At 41.3% G+C, this 14619-nt stretch overlaps 1 protein-coding gene across 20 annotated transcripts in view; it reads left to right on the top strand.

Moving 5' to 3' along the window:
• Positions 1 to 14619, top strand: part of DOCK9 (dedicator of cytokinesis 9) — a 257697-nt gene that overhangs the window by 160896 nt on the left and 82182 nt on the right. For all 20 annotated transcript variants that reach the window (XM_059685010.1, XM_059685008.1, XM_059684999.1 and 17 more), the window contains 6 exons: positions 5707 to 5781; positions 7037 to 7177; positions 7464 to 7667; positions 7985 to 8107; positions 11561 to 11643; positions 12292 to 12414. In XM_059685010.1, the coding sequence (XP_059540993.1) occupies positions 5707 to 5781; positions 7037 to 7177; positions 7464 to 7667; positions 7985 to 8107; positions 11561 to 11643; positions 12292 to 12414 (749 nt within the window). The remainder of the gene's footprint in view (positions 1 to 5706; positions 5782 to 7036; positions 7178 to 7463; positions 7668 to 7984; positions 8108 to 11560; positions 11644 to 12291; positions 12415 to 14619) is intronic.

The following is a 14619-nucleotide window of genomic DNA, read 5'->3' as shown; positions in this document are numbered from 1 at the left end:
TAGAGCAGTGGTTCTCAACCTTCCTAATGCCGCGACCCTTTTATACAGTTCCTCATGTTGTGGTGACCCCCAACCATAAAATTATTTTCGTTGCTACTTCATAACTGTAATGTTGCTACTGTTATGAATCGCAATGTAAATATCTGATATGCAGGATGTATTTTCATTGTTACAAATTGAACATAATTAAAGCATAGTGATTAATCACAAAAACAATATGTAATTATAGATGTGTTTTCCGATGGTCTTAGGCGACCCCTGTGAAAGGGTTGTTCGACCCCCAAAGGGGTCGCGACCCACAGGTTGGCGACCCACAGGTTGAGAACCGCTGTTTTAGAGGAAAATAAAGAAGATTGAAATGTATTATCATTCACTCATTGTGCTGCCATCATGCTCGCAGGCGGCAGGGTCCAAGGTGGTGCCTCTGTGGTGCACAGTGAGAGGGGCCCAGGCACCCACTGTGCCCGCTCACAGCTCCTTTACAGCCCAGCGCCCCGAGTGTGAGTGTGGTTTTGGCTGTTCACAACCTCCTTCAGTGTGTGTGTGATCATTCGTACCTGTTAAAAAAAGGCAGGGAAGTTAGCCAATAACTAATTTTAGAAAGAATGGATTCCATAGGGGAGAATCTGAGATGAAAGTACGGAGTGGGAAGAATAGAGAGGCCGGAAAGCAGAGCTGAGCAAGGAGGGAATTTACTCAGGAGCTGAAGCAGGAAAGAGGTCAGTACCAGGGAAGGAAGGTGCAAGAAAGGGCCCAGCAGGGGACCAGGACACAGTTTAGATTTCAGAGAAAGGCCTAGAACAATGGGGGCAGGCAGAAGGCCCTTAAAGGGGTAACTTAATGGCAGGTCCTCTCTGGTCAACTCCTCTTTCTGTTTCATTGATCATGTTGCCGGCTTTTGTTTCCACTGTGACTGAGACATGACCAAAGAGGATATGAGTGACAGGAAGTTGTTTTAGTACAAAAACAACTGAAGTCTCTTCTGGAATATAATGGAGGGGCCTTTTGCATGTGGTAATGACGATATGAACTTAGGTTTTCAGAATATTTTGTGTATTCTTGGCCCTTACGTTGTTTAGACAATTAGTACGGAACATTATTGTTGTTTTACTAGGCGACATGCTGCATTTACCCCAATACCTGTTCTTCTCTTCCTGCTGTCTAATATGGCACCAAACATCTTTGTTGTAAATATAACGGCATTTATAGTATCAGAGTACCTACTCTTTTAAAGATTTTTATTGATTATATTAACATAAAGTTAGCTAACCCTTCAAAGTCTAGGGTTAATATGCTGAGATTAGTAAGCCTGCTTACTATTTATTTAATAATTTCTTTCTCTGGTTATATTTATCTTAGGTAACATAGGGACATATATCCCGCCTTGTGTAAAGACAGAATGAAGAAAATCCTCATGCTTCCACCTTATATTTCTCTCCTCCACAGCTTTCCTATTTTTGATCTTTTTTCCCCCCTCAGAGAACAGCAACTCATCTTAATTTGATCTCCCCATATGGTTCTGAAAGAGAAGCATTGTTTCATGTTAACCCAAAATTGTTCATATCCAAATACCGTATAGCTTCTTTTTAGCCAATGAACTTACCTTTCTGGATAAATCTTCCACAGTTGAGCACAGAATAAAGCATAGTGTCTCAGACTCTACAGTCTCATCGAGTTTGAGTAAAGGTCAGGTTGCCAAGCAGCAGTCCATGTCAGAATCCAAACAGTTTCACAGACACCTTGGCTAAGGTCCGTGACAGATGCTGCCTTCTCTGCCTCTGAATCCAGAAAACGGTGTGATTGTATTATGATGCAAAGGACTCAGCGAGGGTTGTGTTTGTGAGGTCAGCTGGCGTTCCTTTCTTGGGCCTCCTTGTTCTAAAATGCTCTCCAGGGAGTTGGCTATCTTGGAAGTCGTGGAAACAAATCATGGCAGCTCTTTAAATTAAAAGTATATATTCTGGTCTCCAGGGATTTTGCTAAATTTTCCTATTCCAATCCATTTTGGTTAAATGAGCCAACAGTCAACACAGTATAATTCTGATAACTAATTCTGAAAATGAAACGCTGTTGGCCATAGTCTTTGACCTCCGATTGTTTTGTTTGCTCAGAGGTAAACCGAGGACATAAAGTAGGCCTACAGCAGTCCTTCTTGAAACTCTGAAATGTTTGATCCATAATTATGTTTGGTCCATAATTATTTCTTAGGACAAGGGCGGGGGGGGGGAGGACATTGTCAGGGTGTCATTAGTGATTAAACTTAGGGTATACAGAAGTGGGAAGAATAGAGGAATCATTCTCTTCTTTGACTTCTGAGCAAGGGTCAGTTTTTACAGAGAACAGCTCTGTCATTGTCCATTTTCTTCATTTTCCTCTCCTTTTCCTCTAGACTGAACCCAGAATATTAGATGGGCTCTGGGTAGGATGGCAGCGACAGGGTTTGGGGAAGTGCCAGTCCAGTTCTTCCTACCTCACAGTAGTAGCTAACCACAGGTTATTTTAAGAGCAGAGCTGGCTTCTGTCCCTTTGAGAAGTGCAGGATGGCATAGTCTGTGGGATAAGTTGTTGTTGTTGTTTATAGCTATATTTTGTAGGCCTTTATATTGTAAGAGTACATGACAGGAATTTATTTTGTCTTTACCAAAAATTTAAGTAAAAATAAATGTGCTTGCCATCAAAAATAAAAATATCCAAAGTTATATAAAGAAAAGATAACTTTTTCCCTCGTCCTCCATTGCCACATTCCTGAGAACACCGATGCTATTAACCTGTCGTAATTCCTCTCACCAAACCAGTTGCTCATAGGAACATACACATAAACATAGTGTTTTTAATTTTTTTATTGTTGACAGTATTACAGATGTCTCACATTTTTCTCCCTTTTTGCCCCCCGGGTAGTGTTTTTAATTATTTTTAAAAATATGCTCGTGATCTATATGTTGCTCTGCAACTTATTCTATCACTTAGAAACATTTCATCGCTACCCCTGAATCTAGTTTACTTATTTTCATAGTTGCGTGATATTCCAGCTATGGATATTGCTCACTTTAGTTCACCATCTCACTATTTACGAACATTTAGGTTACTTTCAGTTTTTAGCCTCTACAAACAGTACACAATAAACATTATAATATATTTATGAGCTTAAATACATGCACTCTTATTTCAGTAGGAGAAATTCTCCAAAGTGGGATTTCTGGATCAGAGGTTATTGTATCTTTAATACTTTAAATATTGACAGGTTACTTTCCCAGTAGGCTGAAATAAGTCACATTCCCACTTTTCTGCATCCTCACCAGAGAAAGTGAAAAATGATGTTTCACTGCTTTGATTTGTATTTCACTGCTTGGTAGCGATGTTATTCATATTTTCATATATTTATTTCTTTACATTATTTTCTGACGGGCCTGTTCATATTCTTTATCTGTTTGGTTTTTTTTCTTGTCTATTAAGAGTCTGAGCTCTGAAGCCTGACTGCCTCAGAATCCAGGCTTCCATTTGATTTGTGAGTTCCAAGGCAAAGCATTTACCACAGAAGCCTCAGTGTCTTCTATTTTAAACAAGGACAGTAATAGTGCCCGCCTCCTAAGTTTGTACAAAATTTAAATGTGCACTTAGAATGATACCCAGTATAGAGATGTTTGCTATTATCAATAAATACGCATTTTATCATCATGATGCTTCCAGATACTTATTATTCCCTGGCTCAGGGGCAAAGCCCTGCTGCTCCCAAGCCTCATTTTCTTACGGTCTAGGCTTTACTTGGTAATTTCTTCAAACACTATTTATCGGGCATCTCTTCTGTTTGATGCATCCTGGGCTTTGGGAGGGATGGGAGGCACTTTAAGAAGCTGAGTTTGCTTTCATCTGTCTCATAGCAGAGCTGTCAGTGTATGTAAGGTGGATTATAAACTCTTAGGTTATTTTTACCTCTAAAGTGGTCCCTTCTTTCAGTGGTTTCTCCAGTGGAGACTCTATCTCTTGGATATTAGTAGCAACATCAGGATGCTTTGAGTCTATTTTGGGCAGGTTGTTGATTTTCTTCTTTTATATGTCTCCATCCTGTTTTCTTCTTTCTGTTCCCCTCCCATGCTGAGGTGTGACGATGTGACATGTGGTTTTTGCAGAAAGGAGCATGTGAGAGAGGACATCCTATTCTGACTCTGTAAATGTATAGATTTAACCATTGAGATTCAGAGTAACAAAACGAACAGAATACAGATTAGAGGCACCAGGTGTGAGAAATAATGTGGCTGGAGATGACGTAGGTCTTGTGATAATGTTAGAGTTTTCTTCTTTCTGTTCCCACTCCCACTTCTGCAGCCCCCACCTCTGCCACCATATGTCTCAATGGCCTCTTCTCCAAGTCTGTGATTCCAGCCTTCATCCCTACTTTGTACTCAAGTTTCATCTCTAGCTGTCTGCTGGGTATTTCCAGTTGGAAATCCCAGATACATCTTCGAACTCTAATTCATCTCCTTCTCCACAGACTTGTTCTTCCTCTTGAATTATCCATCTTAGTTACTGGCTTCTCAGGCTAGGATCCTGGAGTTGGTTATGGGTCTTGCTGTGCAACTGAGGGGCGGCTGTGATGCTCAGGAAGGATCATGTGGCTTCCTCATCTTTCCCTCTTTAAATCCATTTCCTCAGCCCTCCCCGAGGGATGCTTCTGAAATGCGGAACTGGTTATTTTACTCCTTTGCTTAAAATACTGTGGGATTTATTTGGATTTTGAATGGAATCTCCAGTCTTTAACATACAAATCCCCGCATTCCGTCATAACGAATGGTTTGGTAACTGCTCAGGTATGACTTGCACCTTTGTCCTTGCAGTACCTCCTCCTAGAATGCTCCTCTGTCTTTTCCTACCCAAATGTTCTGGTCCTTCAAGATGGGTCTTCCTCCGGGAGCTTTTTCCTGACTGCCTCCTCCCAGTCCAGGCTAGATTTCACTGTCCCTATGCTTTCTTTTGCCATTTTTATTGCCTATGTATATCCTGTCTTCCCAGCTAGTGTTCCTTAGGGGCAGGGACTTTGTTTCATTTATATTTGTGTCCCTAGTCCCTGATACACAGTAGGTGCCCAATAAATATTTTTTTAATGAATCAACAGTGCCCCCTCCCTGCCACAAACACCTGTGGCTGTCCTTCAGTATCTGCCATCATGTTCTCCATCCTGCCGTTCAAAACGCATTCCTTTCTCTTCCGTTGCTTGTACCCTCGGTCTTAAGTGGGCCCTAAATTTTTCTGCCACCTGGGCTCATTTTCACAGACAGTATCTGTCTATCCATGTTGTGCATCCTCTTCATTCAGCCTGAAATGTTTGTTGTCCTCCTTTTTGCTATCTAAATTCCACCGCTATGTTCAAAGCCCAGCCCCTATTCAATTACATTATGAAGCCTTGCTTGATAGGAATGCTTAATTATTCTCTTTTGCTTTCTTTGTATTGTTTTTGGCTCTCCATTTGATTGTCAGCTTCATAAGGTCAGGGATCAGATATTGACACCCCTTCTCCCCCCGCCCCCGCCGCACTCTCACTGTGTGCTCCATCCTGGTTCCTTGACAGGCAGACTCTCCAAGCTGAGGGCAGAGTCGTCTGGCAGCCTGGCGCTTCAGGAGGGGGTGGCTTTCAAACAAACTGGGATACCCCTGTCAGAAAAGGGCTATTTTTAAATGTAATTTATATTTTTTTGTTTATCTTGTTACCAGAGTACCCGAGAAGCAGAAATCAAACTGAAAAGTGAAAGCAGAGTTAAACTTTTTTACTTGGACCCGGATGCCCAGGTAGGAACTATTTTAATGTTTAAAACCAAGTTCGAAAATAAAGCCTTTGACAGGTTGTTTATTTATTTGTTTATTTTGGATTGACAAGCAATATAACAACACTATAGAAAATTCAAGGGGAAAAGGAAAAATAAAAACAGGCTGTAATCTCATTGTGTAGCCCAACCATTGTGAATATTTGATATTCAATTGAGTGTTGAAAATTGAGAGTTATCCAAAGACATTCTCTGGTCTACAAAGAACATGTAATTCACCCCACAAAATAATAGTCAGAAAAGAACAGGTATCACTGCAGATGCCCAGCAGACAGTGATATTTTCTGACTTGCTCAAGTTCAACCCCAAGTTGTAGTGCGTGTGATCCACATTGGTGTCCCAGCAAAATCCAAGGCACAGTGTGGCGAGGACCACAGGGCTGCCCATAGTAGGGTGGCTCTGGGGGGACAATGGTTCTGCAGTATTTCCTTCTATATTTCTCCCTCTTCATTTATAGTCTTTTTATAGAACTTCTTTCCCCCCACTTAACTTTAATAATAAATGTTTTTCTGTGTTTCTTCACAGGCTTCATAACCATATATATTTTGACAATATTTTACTTGTTGTGATAAAGTATAGATAACATGAAATTTACCATTTTGACCCTTTTTAAATGTGCAGTTTAGGGTTAAGAACATTTACAGTGCTGTGCAACTGTCACCACTATCCGTTTCCAGAACTTTTTCATCATCCCAAACAGAAACTCTTTATCCGTTAAACAATAACTTCCCAGGCCTCCTTCCCCTCACCCCTAGTAACCTCTATTTTACCTTCTGTCTTTGTGAACTTGCCTATTTTAGGAATCTCATTTATGTGAAACCATACAATATTTATCCTTCTGTGTCTGGCTTATTCCATGTAGCTTAATGTTTTATGATCCATCCATGCTGTAGATTGTGTCAGAATTTTATTTCTTTTTATGGCTGAATGCTATTCCATTGTATGTATATATGACATTTTGTTTATCCATTCATCTGTTGATGGACACTGAGTTGCTCATAACCATAATTTTTAAACTCTGCATGATAATCCATCAAGTAGATATACCATCATTTTTGACCATTTTTATAAACTGTATAAACTTATAAAATAGTAACACTATTGTGAGTAATCGTGTATATGGCTTTTCCATATGGCAGTTTCTTTAGGGTACAATTATTATGCGATTTTTTTAATGCAAGCACAATGTATTTACATGTTTGCATTTTTTTTTTTTTAAGAAGCTTGATTTACCATCAGCTGAACCAGAAGTGAAGCCATTTGAAGAGAAGTTTGGAAAAAGAATTCTTGTCAAGTGCAATGATCTGTCTTTCAATTTGCAATGCTGTGTTGCCGAAAATGAAGAAGGACCCACTACAAATGTAATTTTTAAAAAAGATTTCCTTAAAAAAAAACACCCAGAGGTTTCAGTTGTTCCCATTACAGTGCAGACATGAAATTCTAGTTCTTGGTATCAAGGAGGTACAATGTTTAGGTCAGGATGTGGGGGCTTGTTTAGCCTGTGGGGACAGGATGTTTGTCACAAAGGATGGAGATCGAGTCTGTTTCTCTTTAGCGGGAATTTATAGCCACAATCATAAATAAGTCCAGTCATTTCTTCTTTGAGCCTGAGTGATGGTCTGGACTGTTCTGTTTTGTTTTGCTCAGGTAGAGCCTTTCTTTGTCACTCTATCCCTGTTTGACATAAAGTGCAACCGGAAGATTTCTGCCGATTTCCACGTGGACCTGAACCATTTCTCAGTGAGGCAGATGCTGGCCACCCCGTCCTCGGCTCTGATGAATGGCAGCGGGCAGAGCTCGCCCACCCTTCCGGACATCCTCCATGAAGCCGCCATGCAGTATCCGAAGCAGGTGGGGACCTGAGCCCAGCGGTCATGACACCAAGCCGTAGCTTGCACATGCTATGTAAACACATAGAGACTTTGTAAAAGCAAGCTGAGAGAAGTGGCTTTGGATTTCTCAGTTCTTTTTTCTAAACTGCCTCCCCCATCAAAAGCCTATTTGAGCAGTTGATGAACTATTGATCAGTTAACCAGTTTGGCACTGGGTGCTTCTTAATAGCTAAACGGTTTCACCCTTCTTTGCTGCTTTAGAACCTTTAATATTTATGGGATTTGTTTAATGTGGCTGAGAATTCTATTTACTGAAGAAAATGTTTTGTCCCCTAGGGAATATTTTCAGTCACCTGTCCTCATCCAGATATATTTCTCGTGGCTAGAATCGAAAAGGTCCTCCAGGGGAGCATCACGCACGGCGCGGAGCCGTACATGAAAAGTTCAGACTCTTCTAAGGTAGGGATGACTCGTGTGCTTTGTGAAGATAAATAGCAATCGGAAAAGAAGGCTTTCCATTGAAGTAGAGATGCTTAAAGAAGTCAAAGTTGAACCATATTTATATTTCAAAAGATGTAGACTGCTGTACATAGATTTATATTTTATGTGTTCAATTTTCAATGAAAAGTAGTCCTATGTGTAAATAAAATGCTTCATTTGGCTGGACGATCCTAACATTATGAAACAATTTGCAGAGGAATTACCAGCTTAATAGTAAGATTTGTGTCCTTATAAAGTTCACATATTATATTCAAACTAGAGGCCGGGTACACGAATTTGTGCATGGGTGGGGTCACTTGGCCTGGCTGGCGATTGGGGCCAATTGGGGGAGGGAGGGGCTGCAGCCTGCTGGGGGGAGGGACTACGGGAGGTTGGCCCCAGCAGCAAGCTAATCAACGGCTGATTCCATAAGGAATCAGGCTCCCTCTTCCCTTTTGTCTGGGTCTGGGGTGTGGGTGAACCAGATTCGGGGCTGTCAGGGCCACAGCAGCAAGGTCTGGGTCAGTGTGCATCATAGCTACTGGCCAGTCATCCAGTCATTTGATCTTAACAGCCACTGAGGCTTTTATATATATAGATAGTTTATTTCACTTGTTGGTGTTTCTCTCAGGTTCTGGAATTATATTTGGGTCCATTTATACTTAAAAATGAGACAAGACTGGGAGACAGTCTGGCTCAGGTGGTATGGCCAGTAGGATTGGTGATTCAGGTCTATTTGTGTTTTGTCAGGGGGGACAGGGTTGTGGTGGCAGAGGTAGTATGACCTTAGGTTGAAGAAGGAAGGGGAACAAGAAGATATATGTTTGGTGTTTGTGCAAAGTAATGTTTATTACCTGGGGAATGTGTAGATGCAGACATACCATAGACTTATTGATTATTAGAAGTCATCTAGTTCAAGACCTCCTTTCCTATTCAGAAAACTAAGGTTTTCAAAGGGTTAGTTACCTCCTTAGTGTCCCACAGCTAGAGTGGCCAAAGGACACTTGACTGTCACTTGCTTGCACTCTGAGCTACCCGGTTAGAGTAAGCTGTTGAGTGCTGTCCTGCCAGTTTTATAGTATTTTTATTTTAAAAATGTTTAACACACGGTCATTTGAAGATTGCCCTAATATACTGACCAAGGACTGGTCAGCAGGACGAGGGGACACCCAGAGGCTCCAACAGGTTTGCTGAGCTGACTCAGTTTCCTCTCCCCTCTCGGTGGCCACCCATACATCACAAGTGTGTCCACCAGGACGCAGGGTGGCCCTCAAAGAACAGGTTCTAGGAGTCAGACACGCAAGTGCTGAGCACCTAACTAGCCTGGGCACTTTGGACAAATCTTATCACCTCTCTGAGCCCCAGATATTTAATCCTGTAGTTAAAGGATAATGTTGCTCCCTGCTCATACCTTTCTCTCAGGGACAGTGCTAGGATCAAACAGACAATGTAAAAGACAGTGCTAATATGGACTCCACAAACCACTGACCCATGTAGGACCTCGTTCTCATTTATGACAGCCCCAGTCAAGTAAAATCCCATTTACCAGGTGCATTGCTTCAGACGGCATGTGTTTCTGGCCGATAAAAGCTGAGTAAGGTTTGGTCTCTAGAGGGAAGCTATTTTATTTTTTAAATCAAATCTGTGAAAATGAGGATGAGAGCGCTTTTAGCTCTTTGATGCTTTGATTGATAATCAGCGAAGGCCCAAGATAAGATCTACTCCCCTGACTGTGCATGCGACACATTTCCAAGGCCCATACGCACCATTGCTACTTCTGTCTGCCACATGCACCGTTTGAAATGTGGCTGCTCATGTTGGTGCAAAAACCATATCATTGTGGGCTGGACGTTACACTCCACACGTCCCAGTGTCCACTGAGCATCTGCTGATGTCTGTCTGCTGTTTCTTCATCACTTAACGATGAAAAGCTCCACCACTCGCACGTTGTTCCATTTAGTCACACCTCTGAGGTAGCGAAGTAAGCAGAGATTAACATTCAACGGTGTTACATCCGCATGGAAGGTTTGGCAGAGATGACAGAGGGATGATTTTTTTTTTCTGTATATAAAAATTGTCTCTTTGTGTTTTCCAATATGGTGTAGAACATCTTTTGGAGTAAATTTTTGTTTTGGAGAAAATTTTTATGAGACGTCTCTGTAAACCCATCACGAACAGATTTGAAAGAAAGGAAGGAAGGAAGGTAGGAATAAAGAAAAGGAATAAAGAAACAAACCCAAAGGGAAAACTATGAAATTTTCACTCTGACTTTCACTACATTATGATCCATTTGCACTTTTGGGAAGTCTGAGCGCTCAGTCCTCATTCACTGCAGGGAAGAGTGAAACTTACTTGAAGCCTTGTGTTTTAGCTTTAAGTTTCATGCAGATGTTGCATTTTACTCCACAATATAGTCATTATTGTTAAACCGAAAAATAATAGTTTCTCCCCAAATTGCCATCCCAGGAAAGTAGGCCATTTTACTCTGTGACTGGTCCCCCTGAGTCCCCACATGAATACACCCCACTTGAAGAAGAAAGGGAGGGCCTAATTGAGCTTCTGGCATCTGTTTGAATCAAGATGTGTTTTCCAGTTCACTCATGAAGGCAGCAGTTCCCACAGCCTGATTATGACAGAATCATAATGTTTTGTAATGAAAGGTATAAACTAAGCCCTTCATTTTTAAGGTATGGAAAGTGGAACCTAGAGAGGTGTAATGGCCTATAGATTCAAACAGCTGGTTTCAATTTGACTTAGAGACAGACAGCTCTATTATTCTACTTCTGAGCCTTCTAGATGAGCACTTCTCAAACCTAGTCCCAGTGCACACAGGCCACCAGAGGTCTGGTCAGATGCAGGTTCTGACCCAGGAGGCCTGGGGTGGGGCCTGGGGCTCTGCATCCCTCACAGCTTCCCCCTGATGCTGATGCTGCAGTCTGCAGAGCACACACCGGTTCACAGGAACTAGATTATTTCTCCTAAACTTGGTTCATCTTGGATGTACTTAACTAATGTAAAAAGCCCTTCAACACATCACTCTGAATGAATCAGACTTTGCATTGGTAACAATGCCATATCCCAGTACAAGCAAATTTTGGAAAATAAAGTGTCATCTGCTTTAGCGATGGTGTATAGTTGATTCATAGACCTGCCATGTGTACATAATAAGCTAAAAGCAAATCTGCTTCACTCTGTACTATAGAGTTAATCAATTAACCCACAAAAAGCCAAAATTAGTTATTAGAAAGTGAAAATAGCAGAATTTATACTTAGAAAGCAAAAATATAAAAATTAAAACTTTGCCCTAACAACACCTATCATGTTTTAATAATGTATATCCCCAAATTATGGGATTCTGCACAAGCTCTTTAGATGATAATTCTTCTGTCAGTGGGATTCGGCATCTCATGGCTTTATTCTGATGTCTTCAAGGTTGCTCAGAAGGTGCTGAAGAATGCCAAGCAGGCATGCCAAAGGCTCGGACAGTACAGGATGCCATTTGCTTGGGCAGCAAGGTAAGGGGAACATCTTTTATATCTTTGATATAGGTGTAGATATATGGAGATAGGTAGATAGATAGATAGATAGATGATAGATAGATAGATAGATAGATAGATAGATAGATAGATAGACAGACCGAATTATAGATCGATCAACCTATTCTCTTTATTGCCCAGAGATGAATAGGATTTAAATGTGTAAAGTTGAAAAGTAAGTAAGCCCTGTATCTGAATAATCATTTATTAGAGTCACAGAAAGGAAAGATGCTGGTTGGTGGGTAGCTGTGTGGCATTGGCAGGAAGAGCAGGAATGTGTGTTGCAGAGATGGTATTCCAGGTCCCAGCCACGTGTCTCCAGCTGGGCATGGGCGAGTGCCCGTGCGGTCTGCCGGTCCTCTTTAGTTTTCAATCTCTGCTTCTTAAGAACTCGACTGTGTATGTTGTTTCCCAAGCACAGGCCATTTGCTGGAAATGTTTCCTGTGTAAATTGAGTTAGTTTTGTTCATCCTCATAAATATCTTCCAGGTTTTTAGGTAATGAGATTTCTGTTGGCTACAGCCAATGGAATAATAATTAGTCTTCACATAGAAACCAGAGTTAAGTCGTGGGTTTATTTTGGTCTTTTGGAAATTCAGTTTGGAAAGTGTTGTTTTGCTATTTCAGGACGTTGTTTAGGGATACATCTGGAAACCTTGACAAGAATGCCAGATTCTCTGCTCTCTACAAGCAAGACAGCAATAAGCTCTCCAATGACGACATGCTCAAGTTCCTGGCGGACTTTCGGAAGTGAGTCTCCAGGCCTTGCTTATTTCCACTTCTGAGAACTGACGTTGTTTGGTGGGGAGGGAGGAAGCAGGAGCAGTCTTTCAAATTGCTCCACTCAAACATCCCGGGGCATGTTGGGTGAGCATGGAACTTTACCTCAAGTCCTTGGGAAGGAAGAGAGGGTTTAAAATTGGAAGAGTAACCTAGTAGATTTGAATTCTGTAAAGGATGTTATTGGTGGGTCCGTTAAGGGTGGGTTGAGGGTAGAGATGAACCTGGGGAAGAAGGAGGCAGCTGAGGAACCTCTGTAAGAAGTGGGAGGGGCTTCAGCAAAGCCACTACAAGTGGAAACAGGAAGAATGAAACTAATTCAAGTTATGTCAGAGAGGCCCAATTACTGGGTCTTGGTTTCCTGATTGGACATTAGGGTGGAAAGAGAAAAAAATGGTTGGTAGTCTCAGATAAATAAATCCAGGTTTCTGACTTACACAGTGGAGTGCTCCTGGTACTATTAACTGAATGGGTGATTTGGGTAGCGGGGAAGGGAGGATAACTTATATAGTACTTATTGTTTATAGTCCTAAATGCTTTATATCTGTTAATGAGTGTATTAGTTTCCTATGGCTGCCATAACAAAGTACCACAAACTGGGTGACTTAAAACAGTGGAAGTTAGTTCTCACAATTCTGCAGCTGGAGTCCTCCTTGGTTTGTGGCAGCATAACCCCAAACTCTGCCCCTGTCTTCACATGGCTGTCTTCCTGTGTGTCTGATTAACGTCCTTCCTCTTACAAGAATACGTCATATTGGCTCACCCTAGTGACCTCATCTTCACTTGATTACATCTGCAAATACTCCATTTCCAAATAAGGTCACAGTCACAGATACTAGGGTTAGGATTTAAACGTATCTTTTCGGGACTACAACTCAACCCATAACAATGTGATAAAGAGAGGTTGGGCAATGGTGGAAGTTAATCTGGCTGAGAATCTGAGGAGTTCATTTCTGAACTTACAAAAACTGATTTCCTTTGCTGGGCATCTTTTGGCCATAAGTTTTTTTGACAGGAGGCAGGATGTGTGAAAAATTATTGATTTGCCTTCCTGACAAAGGAATCTTAAAAGCAGGAGTTAGGAACTTTCAAAAAATGGGGACAAAACCAAATGCTTCATCTGTCGACCAGTGAGCTTTGATGTTTCTTGGCGGTATCTAAACGACATTATTAAACAGGTGGCGTATGAAGAACCACGAAACTGTTCTGTTTTCTAGGAATAAGTCATGTCATGTCAAACTAGTCATTCTAATCACATTTCTGCTTCTCTCTTTAATTGGGCTGCTAAGCTGGTACAACAGGAATGCAAAGCCTTTGACAAGTGTATATCCCAAGATGTCCCATGAGCAAGTCAGAGAAGTGTAGTACACTTGAGTGGACAGATGTTCAACTGCTGGAGTAACCAGATGCCAAGAAGGCTGATGAATAGGCTAGTGTCAGTCTGGCGATGAGCATCGAGAGGGTTGAGAGGAACCTGTTCATGGCAATATTCTGTGCAGTATCTTCATCAGTGACTTTTATAAGAGACTGTAACATGCTGGTGAAATGTCTTCGCAACACAAAGCCGTGAGGAATATCTAATACATTAGATGTTAATACCCGGATTTAGGGGGGGTTTGATAAACTAGAAATGCCTCAAAATATATAAAGAAATGAAATTTCATCAAGACAAAAATCAAATCCTGTTCTGAGTTCCAAAAACATAATTGTATGAATCCGGAATGGAGAGATGTGGCATGATAGTAAAGCATGTGAACAAAGATTTAGGACTTTTAGGTGGTTGTAAATTTCATTTGAATCACTAGGTGTGGCTACCTAAAAGTAATAGCATCAATAGATGAGTGTATTGTTCAAAACCAGATAGATATGGCCCTGGCTGGGTTGTTCAGTTGGTTAGAGCGTCATCCGATATGCCAAGTTTGCAGGTTCAATTCCCTGTCAGGGAACATACAAGAATAAACCAATGAGTGCACGAACCAGTGTTTCTCTCCCTCTCTTTCTCTGCTTCTCTCTCTCTCTCTCTCTCTCTCTCTCTCTCCCTCTCTCTCTCTCTCTCAAAATCAATCAATAAAAGATAAAGTAAAAACAGACAGCTATCCTGCCCTCACTGCTCAGGCCATTGGGCCTGATCTATGCAGTTCTGGGTGCAACAATATAAATGGGACCTTCTTTGAG

The sequence above is a fragment of the Myotis daubentonii genome, chromosome 2 (assembly GCF_963259705.1).
Source record: "Myotis daubentonii chromosome 2, mMyoDau2.1, whole genome shotgun sequence".
Taxonomy (NCBI): Eukaryota; Metazoa; Chordata; class Mammalia; order Chiroptera; family Vespertilionidae; genus Myotis; species Myotis daubentonii.
This window is presented reverse-complemented; position numbering and strand designations above follow the sequence as displayed.